Consider the following 19,224-nt stretch of genomic DNA (forward strand, 5'->3'; position numbering starts at 1 on the left):
ACCCCACGTGGCCCCTCATGAATTCTCTGGTGAGCTGAGGATTATCTGCCATTTTGATGTGTGCATTGATTTTCAACGCCGTAACGGCACTCATCCTACATACTGTCCAAATGTCAGTTTGATTTCTTCCATACTGATACTTCCCTTTTAATAGCTGCCTGTTCAAAGTTAAAACTGTGTATTCTGTAAACAAAACAAAACAAAACAAAACCCCAAACCTTATTGTATTGTATTTTACAAGGGCCTTTTGTTGAAGATGTCTATCAGAAATCAGTTGAACTAACACGTTGTTGGTGTTGTTGGGGCCCGTTCCTTCTTTATTTCAGGCAGTGATAATTTGTCCTTGTTCTTGGAGCACAGAATGATTCCATGTATGAGGATTCTGGCCAACATACGCCAACACATTCTTAATTAAAACGCTGGCCACTACGCACAAGAATTAAATAGTACCACACCGGATTACAAATCATATCTGTTATGTTCTGTTTGGGATTACTGCTCTGTTTACGAGAGAAAGAGAGAGACCCGGCTAACTGGCTCTGAAAGTGGAAGTTAGAACCCATGTTTTCACAAGCTGCAGCAATGGAGATTGCTCCTGCTAATAAACATGCCGAGACTCCCTCACGCAGACAATACAGAGTGGCTAGAAGTATATGTGATGTAAGGTTTTGTCCCGAGGACCAGGAAATCATTGGTCATGGCTCTTTTCTTTTCCAAGTTTTTTGTCTGGAGCAATGGAAGAAAGCAATTCATGGACATTTCGCTTTTCAAGAGATAATGGCTACCGTAGCAGGTGTTTCTAGTGGCATGCTGGGGTTCACCTGAACTTTATTGGGGCACGATTCTGTAAGCAAGGCTGTGTGTCCCTCTGATTTTATGGACACTAGAGTAATAACGGTTGAAAAGTAAAGACTCTGGGCAGTTGGATAATTTTTGTAAGCTATTCATCCTTTTGTTTCTTGTTTTTATTTTATTTATGTATTTATGTATTTAATTATTTATTTTGAGAGAGAGAGGGGGGTGCAGGTGGGCGAGGGTCAGACAGAGAGAGAGAATCTCAGGAGGGGCAGAGAGAAAGAAAGAAAGAGAGAGAGAAGGAGAAAAGGAGAGACAGAGAGAGAAGAAGAGAGAGAGAGAAGGAGAGGAGAGAGAGAGAGAGAGAAGCAGGGCTCACCTGATACGGGGTTCGTGCTTACCCCAAGTGGGGCTCAAGCTCACCCGAAATGGAGCACAAACTCACCCGAAGCAGGGCTTATGTTCAACCAATGAGGGCTGGAGCTCACCGATGTGGGACTTGAACTCCCAGACCCTGAGATCATGACCTGAGCCAAAGTCAGATGTTTACCAACTGAGCCACTCAGGTGCCCGTCTTGTTTTTATTTTTATGTTTTTAAATGTTTACTTATTTTGAGAGAAAGGGGGAGATTTCACACGAACACATGCATGCATGCACTAGCAGGGAAGGGGTAGAGAGAGAGGGAGAGAGAGAATTCCACTGACAGGGCAGAGTCTGAAGCAGTTTCGATCCCACAAATTCTGAGATCATGGTTCAATCCCAGGAACCATGAGATCATGACCTGAGCAAAAACCAAGAGTTGAGTGTTCACCAACTGAGCCACCCAGGCACCCCTATTTCTTGTTTTTAAAATGGAGATAATAATATTATAGCTTAGTGAAACTAATATACCATTCATTATAAGACATCATTATCTATTAAGAAAGGAAAAAACCAGTATGTAATACCAAAAGGCAAACAACTCAATTAAAGTGAGAAAAATGAACAGTTCTGACCAAATTTGTATATGCACAGGTAATCACAACCATATCACAACTATGGTCAGATAGTGACTGTAAAATGCTCTCCACTACAAGATGCATTCTAATTATGGAGATGCTAAAATGTGACAAAATATATGTCTTAGAACCCAAGAAATATGGTAGCATCTACCTTGTAGGAAGAATGAATTTATATGTGGGAAGAATGTCTGGCATGTGCTAAGTTCTCAAGAAAGTCAGTTATTAATATCATTTTTTCCATTATTATTATTAGGAGAATGACAACAACATTCATAAGGTCTCGATTTCCGTAGCTCTCTCAGAAAAAGAAAGAGGAATTCTGTTAACTTGTGACTTTAGAACGATAAGCAAAGGGTTTGAGAAGAATGGAAATGACATTCTAGCATGAGCTTCCTACAGTTTAGTGGTTTAGTGATGACTTCATAGACATGTATGATGTGGTTGAATGCTATAGTAAGTTTCTGGTGTTAACTTCCAAAGTCTCCTTGTGAGGGGATGACAGAGCCTGTAGACAGGAGTGACAAGGCCTAGCTAAGTCCTTGGCCTCGACCAAATCCTCCTATTGGTGAATTATACCTTTTCAGTATTGTTAGTCCAGAAAGCTTACTGGTCCATGATAGTTGCTTCATCATAACCAACTTCATATAATGATGTAGAAAATTCTTAATCTCTGTCTGTGGTGGTTCAAAATCCAAAACTGAAACAAATATTTTCTACCTATCTCCTTAGCCTTCATCAACTATGTATCTATTGCCTTCCCTATGCATAAGCACAACTGAAGTGTTCTCTGCTAATGAAATTGGTCTGTGATAACTTCGGTGATGGTAAAAATGATTTTTTTACTACAATGTGTATAACAAGTCTTTTTTTTTAATTTGTAATTTTATTTTATTAAAAAAATGTTTTTAATGTTTATTCATTTTTGAGAGTGAGAGACAGAGCACGAGTGGAGGAGGGGCAGAGAGAGAGAGAGAGAGAGAGAGGGAGACACAGAATCCCAAGCAGAATCCATGCTCAGCACAGAGCCCGACGCAGGGCCTGAACTCAAGAACTGTGCAATCATGACCTGAGCTGAGGTGGAACGCTTAACCGACGGAGCCACCTAGGTGCCCCGAGTCTTGTTTTTTTTAATGCTTATTTATTTTTGAGAGAGCTCAAGTCGGGGAGGGGCAGAGAGACGAGGACAGAGGATCTGAAGCAGGCTCTGTGCTGACAGCAGCAAGCCTGATGCAGGGCTTGAACTCATGAACCGTAAGGTTGTGACCTGAGCCAAAGTCAGACGCTCAACCAACTGACGGAGCCACTCAGGGGCCCCCGTATAATAGATCTTTCAACTAATATCTTGTTTCCTTAATATATAAATGTTTATCAACTTATGTGTAGAAGCGTATGGAAAAAGCCCTGTGTTTAACTCATTGAACTACACTGTGTATAAACCATCTTTCAAGGTTTCAATTAACATCTTCTTTCATTAAGATGCAAGTATTTGTAAACTTAGGTATAGAATGTGAAGTAAAAATGATTTTGAAGATCTCCCTGGCTTTTAAAGAAAGAACCAATTAACTTCAAATGAAAATTTTCTTTCTCTCCCTCCCTTCCTAACTTATTTCTTCTCCTTTTCACCTTTGTCTTCCTCCCCCACTCTCCCCACACTCCTCCTTCTTCTTCTCCTTCTGCGTCAAAGATTCTCCTTCAATACTTGGAAATCCTTTTAACCAGACTTACCTTCTATTCTTCCATTAGAAAATACTTTTCCAGTTCCAGCAACTAAGGCTAAAACTTCACCTTAGGTAAAAAGAAATCCTATTCGGTAGGGTATTTTTATTTAGGTTATCTGGCCCACATGTGGACCATATAACCATTGATTAGAAACTTGTTTTATGGCCTGATTTCCCATATGCTATTATACAGAATCAGACTTCACTGTTAGAACTCATAATCAAGAGAACAATGTTTCCACTCGGAATTAATAATTTTTCTTCCTTCCTTCCTTCCTTCCTTCCTTCCTTCCTTCCTTCCTTCCTTCCTTCCTTCCTTCCTTCCTCTCTCTCTCTTTTTTATTTTTAATTTTTTACCAGGAAAGGCTTTTGATTGCCGGGAAATGCTTTTCTCTAGCAGTGCTCAGGTGACTAGCAGTTTACTCCTGTTCCAGCAGATATTAACTATGGCCCTATTTCTTGGCTCAAAAACATTAAAACTGAATAGGAGAGAGTCCTTTCTATTGCTACACATCATTTGAACATGCCAGCTGGTAGAAAAATTTTGCATTTTGGTCAGCAGATTCAGCTGCATCAAGTTTCAGACTTATAATTGTATTTGCTCCACTTATAAAGTAACTCTTTCTCACCGTCAAAAGAATGCAACATGGAAGTGGAGTGCTTGAATTGCTGTAATTACGCCTAAACAGGTTCAGTGATCCGTGAGGCGGCACTGCCCTAAGGCAAAATGAAGAAACAGTCCAGAAGTACTTTAAGCAACTCTACAGAAAAGACTTGAGGTGTTGAGCAGTTTTGACTGAAAGTATCCATCCCAAACTTCAGTCAAATTCTTTCAAAACAACTGTTTCACAGGATTTTGCATAATAGTAAATTAAACTTCCAAAAAGCACATTCTTTTCCTATTGAGAGCTTTGCTGGATGGTATAATACTTAGCAGGAAGAAAATACAAAACCAAAGCCAATATATCTAGCTGGGGGAAAAGCCTGCATTTGTTACTCAAATTATTTTTAGAGTTTTCTTCCTGCTGAAATTATTGGAATACAAAAACAGGGAGTGGTTAAAGTGTTGGGGAACCACTTTCAATTGGCTTTGGCAAATATTTAACAAGGAACCATGAAGTTAACTCAGGAAAATGGCTAAACAATTTAAATGCAGCAAGAAAACAATGGTCAGAGACTTGATTTTTAGAAGGCTTTCCAAGTTGTCGGTAGTCCACAAGAAGGCTGACCTTCACAGCTTCAAAATTTAGGAAGAGAGGATGGGGAGATAATTAGTTGTAGGAGGGAGGGGTAGAGATGGAAAGAAATGACTTATCTTTGGCTTTGATCCCATCCTTTGAGGCTGTGAAGGAACAGAAGGCCAAGTGAGGTAAAAGTTGACAATAGCCAGAGACCAGGGGACAATATCCCAACACCCCAAGGCAGCCTGGGTATTGATTCTGACCTTGAGATACAAATCTAAGGTTCATGGTCCAAACAGGATCAGAAACACCTTCCAAGATATATTGTATTCCTTACAAATTACGGTTAGTCTATAAAGTTGAAGTGTTCCTTCTCTATAAACCCTGTACCACTGGGAATACTTAGCAGTACAAGAGAGAATTGTAGCATGAAGATTTTGAAGAAAGGAAATAGATTCAAAGATTTTTGAGAAGGCAGAGTGTAGGGAGCTTATAACAAATCAAAGACAATAAACAATAAAGGTGAACACTTTGTAATAATAATTACTTCATAACAATACCTTAGTATTTATTAAGCTATTACTATGTGCAGGCAGAGTTCTAAGCTCTTTCCTCGTGTTAATTGACTTAACACTCATCATAACACTAGAGGTAGGTACTTTCATTATTCTCATTTTGCCAACAAGGAAACTGAGGCATAGAAAGGTTAAATAACTTGCCAAGGTGACTGGACTGATACGTGATAGAGGCAAGATTCACACTCTTGCTTCAGAATCTGTATTGTCAGCCCCTAAACTTCTGCTCTTTGTTCCATAGCATTTTTTTAAAAATGCACAAGCATTATTTTTAATTCTAAAGGGATTCTCTGTGACTCCCCTTATTTCCTCCGAGAATTTATGCTGATGTTTGTTTATTGACTGCTTTTCTTATAAAATCCAGAAACTTGGCCATTGAGATGTTAACTTGAAATGATGGAATCAATTCTTAGAACAGATGCTGCTGTCTGATTTGGCTACTGCTACCTCATGCTATATATCAATACTGTTATAACCAATTCAAATTTATAACCGTAATAACATTTCACACTTGCCGTGAATATCAAGCTTGCTTCTTGATTTTTTCTTGAGATATTCCTATGAGCAGCATTATATGCAGTGGAATTGGAGTATCACAGCATCATGGCGTCATGGGTTGACCAAGAACAGGTAATAAGGTAGCTGCTGTTACTCTGTAATGTTCAAATCAGTAAACAACAATTCCACAAAACAGGCAATATTTCCTGGGTTCAGTGATACTGAGTTATCCTATTTCACTCACTGATCTATAGAAGCAGATTCTATATTCGTATTAATGATGGTTTTTTGGCAGTTAAAGCATCATAGAGGTATAGCTCATTTTTCAAGTGGGAATTACAAGTGGGTAGATATTGGAATGGAGATAGGGGCTGAGAAAGAATGGAAAGGATAGGCAAGAGGACAAAAAATAGCATGATAGGTCATAGTGCCTTAATTTATCAACTCAAAGAAATCACCTGTGAGGAGGAATCAGAGATAAGGTTTTCTTCATCTCTGTGAAAATAAAGGTGCTATTCTGTTGTTTAATCTCGTTTGGTTTCTAGTTCAATAGTAATTTGATGTCCTAGGAAACGTTGTCCTCTGTAAAATATAAAAGACTTAGTTTCTCGAGTCAATGCAAATGTACAGAAAAAGAAAAAAGTTAAAAGATTTAGAAATAAATAAAGGGAAATGATAGAAGAAAAAGAAAGACAGGAAACTATAAAATTCAGTGGTGTTGTTTCCTTTGGATTCTACTCCATTTTGCTTGCTCCCATTTACCAAGTATGATATACATTGAGTATAAAATTAGCACAATTTACATCTGTGTCTCTACTACCCGTCTTAAGCTATGCAACGTTGCAAACACAGTTGATGCCCTCTACACACCCCTTACTAATCACGTTCCTCTTTATCTCTACTATTATTGCTATCTGGATTTAGTATTTGTTATTCCCATGCATTTCTCTATACTCTTATCATATCCCCAAGCCTGGAATAGTACTGTTTTGCAAATTTAACTTCATATGGATGAATTTATTCATGTAATCTGTATCCATTTTTTGGCAGCTTTTTTTTTTAGATTGCTATTATATTTGTGAGTTTCAGACCTACTGACTCATGAAACTAGTTCATTCACTGTGTGAATATATATCACAACTTAGCCATTTTCTTATCTTTTTTCTAACTTGATTGAGACACAATTGACTTATAACGCTGTTTAAGTCTAAAGTGTGCACTGTGATGATCTGATACATCTATATATTGTGAAATGATTACCACAATAAGATTAGTTAACATATCCATCATCTCACATGATTACAAGTTCTTTTCTTTTTTAATTTTTTTTTAACGTTTATTTATTATTGAGACAGAGAGAGACAGAGCATGAACAGGGGAGGGGAAGAATCTGAAACGGGCTCCAGGCTCTGAGCTGTCAGCACAGAGCCCAACGCGTGGCCCGAACTCACGGACCGTGAGATCATGACCCGAGCCGAAGTCGGACGCTTAACTGACTGAGCCGCCCAGGCGCCCCTACAAGTTCTTTTTCATGCGTCTGATAAGAGTGTTTAAGATCTAGTCTTTTAGAAATGTTTAAGTATACAATACAGTATTGTTCACTGTACTGTGATATACGTTAGATCCCCAGAACTTATTTATCTTTTAACTGGAAGTTTGTATTCTTTGACCAGCATCTCCCCATTACCACCGTCCCCCAGCCCTTGGAAACCAGCATTTTAACTCCCTGTTTCCGCAAGTCTGCCTTTTTTTTTAAGATTCAATGTGTAAATGAGATCATATGGTATTTGTCTTTCTCTGGTTTATTTCACTTAGGGTAATGCCCTCAAGGTCCATCCATGTTGTTGCGAATGGCAGGATTTCCTTCCTTTTTATGGTTGAATAATATTCCCTAGTATATATGTGCCACGTTTTCCTTATTCATATAGCAATGGACACAGAGCTTGTTTTAAAATGGCTACTATCAAGAAGACAAGAGATAATAAGCACTGGTAAGGATGTGAAGAAAAGGGAACCCTTGTATACCGTTGGTGGGAATGTAAGTTATAGTCACCATGTAAAATGGTATAGAGGTTCTTCAAAGAATTAAAAAGATAACTACCATATGATCCAGCAATCCCACTTCTGGATCTATATGTGAAGGCAATAAAATCACTGTGTCAAAGAGGTGTCTGTTTTCTTTTTCATGAATATTTAGGTTATTTCCAGTATTTTGAAACAAACAATGCTGGTACGGACATTCTTATATATGTATCCTTATACACATGAGCAAAAGTTCTTTTCGGATACATAGCTAGGAGTGAAGTTCATTTATTCAATACATATTTATTGAGCATCTGTTATGTGCCAGGCACCATTCTAGGCCCTAGGGACACAAAACAAGAATCAGATGGCAGTCCCTGTATTCAAGGGTCTTATATTTTACTCAGGGAAATGGACAATGACAAAAACAAGTAAAATGCAGAGTGTATCAGATAAGGTCTATGGAGAAAAACAAAACAAGAGAGCAGAATAGAGAATAAAGTGGGCAGGATCTGTTCTTTTACATCGAGTAATCATGGAAGGCCATACTCTGAAGGTGAATTTAAGGAGAGATATGAAGGAGATGAAGTATCGAATCCTGCATATATGAGGGAAGAGAACTTCATAGAGGGAACAGAGAGGAAACAGCATGTGCACAGGCCCGAGACAGGCCTGAGACAGGAACATCCTGGCATATTGGAATACAGTAGGGACACCATTGCATCTGGAGTCGACTGAACAGGAGTATAGCAGGGGATGAAATCAGAGAGATGGTGCCTAATTATTAACGTTTATAAGGCCTACAGATTTTACTCTGGGTGAGATGAGAAGGCACTGGAAAGCTTTGCGTTATTGATCATAGTTTTATTAAAAAGAGTCATGCTAGGTGCTGTATAGACTGTAATGAGTAAGGATGGAAACAAGCAGACAGATCAAAGAGGTAATACAAATACCTTAGGGGAAGATGATGGTGGCTTGGACCAGCTAATGATGACAGCCTGATTAGTGGAGGTGGTGTGAGGTGGTCTGATTCTAGATTCTATATCATCGGTTGAGCCAACTGGATTTGCTGGATGCATTGGATGGTGTGAGATGCGAGTAAGAGAGGAGCCAAGGATGACTCTAAGGTTTTTCCCTCGAACAGCTGGAAAGAGGATTGTCACTTGTTGACATGGAGAAGATTTAGAAAGAGAAGGTTTTTGGAGAATAACCAGAAGTTCAGTTTTGGATATATTAAATTTAATAAACCTATTAGATATCCAAGCAGATATATCAAGTAGGCAATCGGTTATTAGAAGTTTCGGGTATGTACATCTTCAACTTTATCGTGTATCACAAAATTGTTCTCCAAATTTTGCATATCTATTTACATTTCACGTTGCTGTAACAACACTTGTATGGTCAGTTTTTTCATACTGATAATCTAATGGTATTATCTGGTGTCGCATTGTGACAATATTCTATAACAAAAACAAACAATACACCTGGAACTAAGCCATCTGGATCTTAATAAGCACCGCATATTAATAACCTACTGGCTAGTGGTACTGTTGCCATGCTTTCCCAAGCCAAAGCAATCCATGACCAGAACATACTGATGTCCTTAGTAAGAAAAGTGAATCGGTGGTTTGTTTCTATTTCTAATTTCTTTTGAGGAGATGGAAATTTCTACAGACAGCGTTGCATAGATTTGATGTGGTTAATTCTCTTGTTTTGGCTTTTGATGATGATCAAAGTCTCACTAATGTAAACTAATTGGAAGCATTGGAGGCACTGGGTTTTGATTTTAAAAAGAAGAATTTAATTACTTTTAATTACATATATTAATTGAAACTTTACTAAGCTAATAATGATGAACGAATAGGCATCTTATGAGATACGAGTAATTGTACTGAGAATATTCGATATGTTTGGACAACTGCTGGATTCACTTTTTTTTTTTTTAGAAAATGTTTTTAATGTTTATTCACTTTTAGGAGAGAGAGAGAGAGAGAGAGAGAGAGAGAGAGAGAGAGAGAGAACGAGTGGGGGAGGGGCAAAAAGAGAGGGAGACACAGAATCCGAAGCAGGCTCTAGGCTCTAAGCTGTCAGCACAGAGCCCGATGTGGGGTTTGAACCCACAAACCATGAAATCATGACCTAAGCTGAAGTCGAACGCTTTACCAACTGAGCCACTCCGGCGCCCCTGGATTCACTTTTACTGCAATAAGTCGATGTTTAAAAGTGTTTTCCTCCCTTATGAGTATGTACACATTTACCTCACAATACAATTTGAATATGAGGATGGTTTGGACTACTGTTCATAAACTGGGAATGATTTGTTTTGTTTGTAGTTATTTGATGGAGAATATCTACTTCCCCCCACATCCTAACATTTTTTGGTTTATGTTGATTGACTTACTTTGCAGTATTACCTTACTGCAAATAAACAGAATGACCATGAATGGCTATTTTTTTTTAACATAGAACATATTGTGAAAATTATCAGGGTATCATTTTCTTTAAAGATATTTGGAATATGAATTCCAGATGGTAGCCCCACTCATGTCCTTTTCTGGAGCTTTTCAGTAATCACACATAACAAGCAAAACAGCAGTGACAGTGGCTAAATCTTCTCATGAGTCACTCAGTGTCTGATTAGGAATCAGAAGACAGGAGTCTGGTCTCTATGGTTAATTAACTATTTTTCCGTTACTAGGCAAATAATCTCCTAGTTTTCTGAGTTCCCTTATATGTAAATGGTTTGAAATATATGGTTGCCATAATAAAATATTTTGAAAAACATAAAGTGAAAATATGAGGTCTCATTTTAATACTACTGGAGGTACTTTTGAACTAAAATTCTTCATGAATTTTTCACCAACTCACAAAAGTTGAGAGAGGAGGGAATAGGCAAGGCGATGTCTGTATACTATTGTAAAGAAGTACATGAGAAATATGAACCACTGGGACATAATCACAAAAATTTATGAATTCTGACTCAATTTTATTTAATGTAATAATTCAAGTTGTTAACGAATAATTTGTGTGTAATTTGAGTAGTATCTAAATTGTATATGACCTCAGTTATACATAAGCTTTTCTTCCATTAGTTTTTCTCTTTTGTTGAGGTTTTGTTGGAACTTTGCAAGAATAAAGAAGGCAAACAGATTTTTTTCAGTCCTCTCTGTGGTTATAACTGGTATCTGTGCCAGCTATATTTGTGGGAGGATGAAGTAGAAAAGCCTCGAAATGACTGGCCTGGCTTCAATCCTACTGTTTCCACCAGGCCTCCTTTTTAGTTGGGGTCACTTTATTTACATCTGCAAGTTTCACTATGTCCAGGTTCCCAGACCAAATGGTTTCTATTTAGGCCACATTTAAGAAGCTCCAGGCCAGCAGCTTAGTAGCCCAGTCTTGTCAGTGTAACAATTTGTTTCCTGATTCTGAACCCAGCATGAGTTTAGTCCCTAAAGTCCTGCCTCATTTAATCATACCTGAGTCTCTATTCCCTGCACTGTCCTATTGTTCTTTGGAGCAGCAGCCACGCCTTTTCCTTAACTAAACTCTTGAAGGGTAGAATTTTCTACCTGGGCTCCTGTCCCTGTGTCTGGATCCTGATACCTGCTGCCATATTTTCCTGTGGTGCATTCCTTTAAAGTCCGTCTGGACCTTACCATTGGCAATTGCTCCACGTTGCGCTCACCTGTCGTACGGTTGCTGACTTTTCGACAGCTGAATGTCTCCACGCTTACCAGTCAGTGCCTGTTAGGCCTTTGCTGATTGCTTGCTTTGGGTTCCTCTGACATCCCCTTACTCTCTATGGGTTCTGTTACCTGCTTCTGGGATCTTAGACCAATCAATAGGTCTGTGCAGTCTCTGGGTTTAGAGTCACTTGGACTGAGTCTGAGCCAGGTTCTAAAATGCTCCAGTATAGCGTATTAATATTTTATTTAAGGTTTTCTTCTTTTTTAAAAACAAATTTTTTATTTGAGAAAGAAAGAGAGAGAGAGAGAGAAGGAGAGAGAGAGAGAGAAAATGAGCAAGAGAGGGTCAGATGGAGAGAGAAAGAGAGAATCTTAAGCCCAATGCAAGGATCAATCTTACAGACCCTGGGATCCCAACCTGAGCCAAAATCAAGTCAGACACCCAACTGACTGAGACACCCAGGTGCCCCAGGTTTTCTTCTTCATGTGAAATTTCCTTCAAAGAAGGTTATTTCTATAGACCCTCAAGTCTCATGTGGAAAAGGAACTCAATGTTCCTAGGCATTTGGTATACTGACAAATGCATGGAAGAGAGTACCAAGATCTTTGGAACAGAAATTAAGAAAATCCAGCACCCATGTACACTCCCCTCTCAAAATACAGAACAAAACAAACAAAAGCTCCAAAAGGATATAAAAAAGACCAGCTAACTTTAAACAATGGAGCATTTCATCAAGGACTTAATTACTCTAAAAGGGCATAATTTGTAATGTCTAATGGGCATTGGGCATGGACTTTGGTAGACCAGGAGATGACAAGGGAAAACTAGTTAATAATTCTGTGGTTACTAGCTAAATTAATGCTCCCCCTGCACACAGCCTCCCCCCACCCCCAGCAAAAAGGAGACAGAAGCATGAATTTGATGTCCTCCAAATTATTAAATAGTTCAATGAACTTTAATACAGTAATTATGGTCTGCTCACCTAAATTAATCCTTTAATGTTAAATGGATTGTTTTTTGTCATTTTTGACAGGGTGTGGTAAGTCTACTTGCTACGATAATATGTCTGAAAGGGGCTTGTTTTGGTAAGGCAAATGTGAGTGGAGTCATATGTAGTTTGAAAACCTGTGGAACCGTTTTGAAGGACTTGTGAAAGTATTTCTCCTGCAGAATTATTTGTCCCAAGATTAGTAAGTTAAAAACAACCCAAATAGAATCCAAAAGAATCACACGATTTCATTTCCATCATAGGCAAAATGATAAGGAAAATTCTTTATGGGAAATATACATAAATGCAGAATTTAGGATCACGTAATGAAAGGAACCCATTAAGAAGTTTTTTACTGCCCCCTGCTGTCAGTTTCTAAGAGCAATATTGTGAAATTACTGTAAAGGGTGACTCAAGAAGAATTAGTTGAACAAATTGGTTGGAAAAAAATTCCCTGCCTTTAATTACACCACGTTTTAGTCAGTAATGCTAATGCTTACTTCATGTTTGTTAGCAATACCCTGTCAACCCAAGAAATCAACTCTCGCTAAGCATGTACTAGTGGATGTAGGGTAAGAGGCCAAGTCTGCGGCTTGTGAAATGCTATATTAATAAGAATGTACCAGCGTTACAATTTTTAGTGGATGAGATCTACTTTACTGTTTGTCCAAATTTCACAACGTCAAATTTACTGTTTAAAATTTACATAATCTAGGTAAAACACTCTTCATAACAGCAAAACTTTCAAACTAAATGAATGAATGGCTTATTTTTGTACTGCAATCCAACTTGAAACGTTATTTTCACTTTGGCATATAAAATTAAGACATGGGAAACAATAAAAATAATAGATAATACTAATGCAGCCGTCACTAGACGCAAGGCACAGTTTTATTTTTTCACACGTGTGATGTTGTCCTCATAAAATAGAAGGAGGGAGGTTTTAGTTTAATTCCCATCTCACAGACGAAGATACTAAATGACAACGTAACTTGCCTAGGTGACACAATTGATAAAAGGTGGAGCCATGGGTGGAAACCCTGCAGTCTGACTCCAGAGTCACTCCTCTTAACCTCTTTGCACAGAAAGTACGAACTCGGCAGTGAGGAAGGAAGAACTTAACAGAAATTGGAATGGTCACGGTGACGTAAGTGTATATTGCCTGCAACCAACCACACACTCGTCGAATCGTGACCTTTTTGCTACAGCCATGCTGTAGTGGCAGGAGCCTGTGTATAAACATCACACCTGCATTGTTTTCAGTTGGCTTTATCTTTCTTTGTTTCCTTGGTTGCATTACATTGAAGGTGCGTTGGGGGTGCTTTTTTTTAAAGTGAATATGTGCCCCCTTAGCCCATGCCTTAGGTCAGGGTTGGCCTCTGCACACCTGTGCCTTTCATCTCTATGCAGCCAGACAACTTCTAGTTTTAGCCACACTTTCAACCATCTTCAGCAACTCGTATTCAAATTATGCACACACTTTCACAGTGCTTTGAATACATGAGTTGCACATTTTAAGTTTCCTTGGATGCTATTAATTTGTGCTATTAATTTGTGCTATGCATTTGTGCCCCTCTGTGCCTGTCCAGTCCTTTGCCTTCCCTTTCGTAGCACATGGTTCATGACAACAGATACATTCCACCCGTGATAACTGGCAAAGCTACTATTTGCGATTCTAGGATGCTTTTGCCCTGCAGCTGTTTGAAAACACGACTTCAGGTTCCAGAGGGCTAACTATCCAGGAAATCTCATTCCACATTAAAGTAAAACCAAAAGTCAACACAGATCATTTGATCTTCATAATAAAAACATTCTTACCTGACCTGAGGAGTTGGGTTTCCGGTGACTCTACACTCCAAGTAAACTTTACTTCCTTCTGCCACTTCTTGGCTCCGAAGCTTCTGGATGAATCTTGGAGCTGAGGGCAAGCGGAGTGCATTCTGAGGCTGTGGGTGAGGCATGTTATTGCATGGCACTGCCTTGTTCTGGTCTTTCTGGTAACGATGCCTGGCTTCGGGCAACTTGACCTCTGCTTCCATCTCCTGTTGGTCTCCAGTGGGGCTCTGGCTGGCTGAGGCACCCATCAGGGCTGATGGCTGATTTTTAGGAGACAAGTACCCACTGTCTGGTGATGAGGACTCCCCATTTGGGCTTCTATTTCTCGGCTTTGCTGCTTCTCTAAATATGGACGTCAGCTCCTCAATGAAATTAGCCGCCTTGTCACATAGCTGGCTCTGGGGGCCAGTCTTACTTTGATATGCTGGTTTGGGCTTTACACTTGGGTTGGGAGTTTTTGCACCACGTTTTCCAGACTTTCGGAGGCTCCGGATATAGCTGGGGCTGGCAAGCAGGGGTGATATGGCAGGTTTCCTCTTTGAAGCAGGTGAAGAGATAGGGGCAGTTTGTTCAGGCAGAGGCTGGACAGGTGTTGACCTATTATCATGAGGTCTCCCTGAGGAGGTTGACTCACCAAACTTGGTCTCCTTATGGGAAGGGTTTTCACAGAGGCTTACAGGAGAGGTGTTAAAAATCTGCGAGATCTCCTTTTCTGAGTCAAAATCTTCTGTTTCGGAGTTGGCGATAGATCTCCGGGCCAGGTCAAGACTCTTGTTTATCTCTTCCTGGCTGAGAAAAGCAGATAGCCCAGGGAAGAAGTCAGCATTCTTGCTTTCTTCCTGCATGTCTGATAGGGAATCATAGAAGGAGTCATGAGAGGAAGTCTCTGACATAGTTGAATAGTCTTCATACACTCTTTGTCTGCTCTTAACAGGAAGGCCAGAGGCACTGGAAACCAGTTTACTTCTTGTGTCCTGAAAAACAACACCGACAGAATTGCCATTAGTAGTATTGGGTGTGTGGGGGGGTGTGTGCGCGTGCGCGCGTGCGCGCGCAAATGCTCACATGTGCGTCTATTATCATAATACTACTAATCTACAAGTTGGGAGAAACATGAAAGTGAAAAATACACTTTTGTAAAAAATCATTTTTCTCTATCCTTTAAGTTGGAAGAAACATCAAGTATGCTTGTGTTTATAATTTATCATTTTAATTTAATATTTTCTTTGTGGGTGAATATTAAGTGTCTCACTAAACAGCAACGAGTAATTCAAAAAGAAAATACCTGCAGTAGAGACTAAAGAGTGTAGTAGGGCACTCTGCACTTCTCAGAGCCTCCTTCTTTTCTGTCTCCCCCACCCCCGCCACTACGCACCTCATTAAAGCTCTAATTTCATTAATGTATGAGATTAGTAGCTTGTTGATATTTTAGTAAATCTGATTCTGCTTATCTCACCATAAACCACGAATACATTTTGATTCCAACTCTTATTTGTTTTCAGTTTTCAGTGAAATATTTGAAATCTTACTGGTTCACTTTTTCCTTGTGTCCACCTGTGTGCATTCATGTTTATTCACTCAACAGTTATTTCAAGACATAGTTAATAATCACTTGCTGAGTTTCAGGTGCTAGAGGTATAGTTATGTTCTAGACTGGAGACACAAAATGTTTTGTAAAGGGCCAGATGTAAATACTTTTGACTTGGTGAGCTGTACTGTCTCTATTGTAATTATTCAAATTTACATGGCAGCATGAGACCAACCATAGGCAATACATAAATGAATAAGCATGGCTATGTGCCAACAAAACTTTATTTATGGACACTGGTATGGTATTTGAATTTTATATAAGTTTTACATATCAAAAATATTGTTTTTCTTTCGAATTTGATTTTTTTCAACAGTTAAAAAATATATTAAAAAACATTGTTAGTTTGCAGGCCATACAGAAATAATAGGAGGATGGATTTGGCCTAGGGGCCAAAGTTTGCTGACTCTTGATCCAGACTAAGGACATAGTCCTTATGTTGAAGGAGTTAAAAGTCACGTGAAGTTGTGAAAGCAGGGAGGTGGAAAAGATATTAAACAAATAATATAAAATTTGGACAGGGTGTCAAAGGAAAGTGAAAAGAGCTTCATTGCTATGAGTGCCTAACTTAACCTTTTAAGGATATATGAGAGTACTTTGTGCCTTGCATAGGACATTTATATGGAAACACCACCAGCATTTCCATTTTCATTGTATGGAAATACCACCACTAGTTTCATTATCTGTAAAATAATTGGGCAAGAATTGAAATTCCACTGCATTTTGAGCTAAATATTATGAAGCAATGCCTCTCCTGTTACTCTAAGTATGCTATTCTTTTTCTGTATATTGTTCATAGAATGATAGAGGGAAGATCTGGAAAACTTAAGAAGGGAACTTTGCCTCAAGATTGAGTCTAGGAGTTAATAAAGGAAGCTTCTTGGATGTGGTAAAACTCAACTTTATAGGTTGGGTCAGGCGTAAACTTAGACATTCATTCTCCATACGGTAAGTGGGCTTCATGAGGACAGAACTGAGTTGCTTGTCCAGAAGCAGTTTCCCACCTAGGGATTCTGCTTAGAGTGATGAGATTTTGTTTGATTAAGTGAAATGTTCTTTTCTCTCCTATGACCAAAAAAGAGCTAGCTTGCATTTTTGACCCCTAAAAGTCTCTAATCTCAGAGAGCATTACGTAGAGGCATTCCAGACATCTACCTTGAAGATTTACCATCACATAGGATTCAGGGATTCATAGAATCTATCAATTCAACAGAAGATATGTAATCAGATTTTAAAGCTCAATATTAACCTATGACATCTTCTTTAGTTTAAATTTGTACTTGTGTCTCAGATGTCCTCTTGGAAAGTTACTCTGTTTTGTGGGCATCATGAGATTCTCCACATTCTAGTCCTAGTGTACCTACTAAGATATATTACCCTCTATTCTCCTAGTAAATCTTACAAATCCATTAGAGTGGTCTTGTCACTTTATATAAAGACATTACAATGTCTTTATAACATTACTCTAACTTCTTTGTCCTGTCTGTGCTCCAGAATGGAATCATTCTGATTCTTTACCAGTTCTTTAAAAATTTTTTTAACGTTTTTATTCATTTTTGAGAGACAGAGAGAAACAGACCATGAGCAGGGGAGGGGCAGAGAGAGAGGGAGACACAGTATCCAAAGCAGGCTCCAGGCTCTGAGTTGTCAGGGCTTGAACCCATGAACTGGTAGATGATTTAGGAGAAGCAAATGTAGGGGTCAACTCTTAAATTGTGTGACAGTTCAAGTCATCAGGCAACGTTGGCCCAGAAGAGACATGAAAACTGGAAGAGACATGCTTGGGCCAAAAGTATACTGAAGACAAAACAGACCATATTTCCATTTCTTTCTTTTTTTTTAAGTTTATTTATTTTTGAGGAAGAGAGAGAAAGGGAGGGGGGAGAGAGAGGGAGAGAGAGAATTCCAAGCAGGCTCCATGTTGTCAGCATAGAACTCGACACAAGGCTAGATCTCATGAACCATGAGATCGTGACCTGAGCTGAAATCAAGAGTCAGATGCTTAAGTCACCCAGGCGCCCCCCTATTTCCATTTCTTGAAAATTTTAGTTTTCTTTGCAAGAGAAGCTATTGGTCTGTTTATTTGTTTTTGGCCTTGGAGAAATTAATATTTTATATTGAACTCAGTGTGAGAGAGATGGGGAAATGTGATTTTGAACAATATGGGTTTCTGCCCTCATGGAACTTAGTCCATGAGGGATACAAATAAGTCATAAGCATATATAATTTAGTGTATCAAGTGCCATGATGAGAGAAGAACAAAGTGCTGTGTTAGCACCTAGAAGGAATAATAGGATTAGGACCAAGACAAGTTTTACAGAAGATGAAGCCTATTGGATAATATGTAAAGGGCACAAAAGAGTTAGGCAGGTAAAGAGGGCAGCGGCAGAAGCATATACAAAGTCTTGGATCCCAGGGAGAGTATGGCAGAGTCAGGTACCTCAGCTCCAGTGAAACAGAAATCTATCTGGAGAGGGGAGATATCACCAGAGACAAATTTAAAAAGCAGGAGTGGGGTTAGAGGGCCTGAAGCCATGTGAAGAACTTGAATTTCATCTTTGGTGTGGTTAAAAGACACAGAAGACTAAGTATGTGGGAAACATCACCAGAGTTGCATTTTAGAGAGATAACTCATGGTAGCCTGACTTGATGACTGAGTCAGGGGAAGAGGAAGGCAAGTTGAAAGAAGGAAGTCATTGAGAAGGCTTTTGTCCTATTCTCAGAGTTATGTACATTTCTCATTGCTTTAACTTTGACACTCATCATCTGAACCTCCTTTTTAGTTTTGGATAATTCCTCATATTCTGAGCCTCTGTGAGAAAGTAAGCTCACTTATCATAATGGAATGTGAAACCTCCAAATATTTGCTTTCCCAGCCCCTTGGAGCCTGGGTACAAGTCTTGGCACATGGCAATTACACGCGTCCGTCTTGGACTTTGAGGCAGGTTCCATGGAGAAAACACTCTAGTTTCTGGCAGTGGTAACGGATGCAGCAGCATGGAGTATGGAGGGGCAGCCGTGGTGGCTGTGCAGAGGCCTGGAGGTGGAGCTGAAGTGTGGACCAGTCGGCTGTGAAACCAGTGGTAGCCACACGTGAACCTTTTTCTGGCCTTGTGGTCTGGCCTCCAGAATACACTCTGGGTCTCATTCTGTGAATTGCCATAGCTCCTATCAATCATTCGCTTTGCACTCAAGTTGACCAAAGAATATTTCTGTCACTTGCCACTAAGGAATATGAGTGACAGTAGAAAAAAAATATGACAGAAGTCAAAATAAGTGACATTGGGAAGAAAAACAGTGGACTGAAGCAATAGAGAGAAGATAGAACAGAAAC

General features: G+C 39.2%; 1 protein-coding gene across 5 annotated transcripts in view; it reads right to left on the reverse strand.

The window, feature by feature from the left end:
* The window catches only part of PALLD (palladin, cytoskeletal associated protein), a 401,759-nt gene that overhangs the window by 367,276 nt on the left and 15,259 nt on the right, over positions 1–19,224 (reverse strand). For all 5 annotated transcript variants that reach the window (XM_053216732.1, XM_027068656.2, XM_027068648.2 and 2 more), the window contains exon 2: positions 14,285–15,276. In XM_053216732.1, coding sequence (XP_053072707.1) covers positions 14,285–15,195 — 911 coding nt within the window. In that variant the 5' untranslated portion in view covers positions 15,196–15,276. The remainder of the gene's footprint in view (positions 1–14,284; positions 15,277–19,224) is intronic.

This window comes from Acinonyx jubatus, chromosome B1 (assembly GCF_027475565.1).
Source record: "Acinonyx jubatus isolate Ajub_Pintada_27869175 chromosome B1, VMU_Ajub_asm_v1.0, whole genome shotgun sequence".
NCBI lineage: Eukaryota > Metazoa > Chordata > Mammalia > Carnivora > Felidae > Acinonyx > Acinonyx jubatus.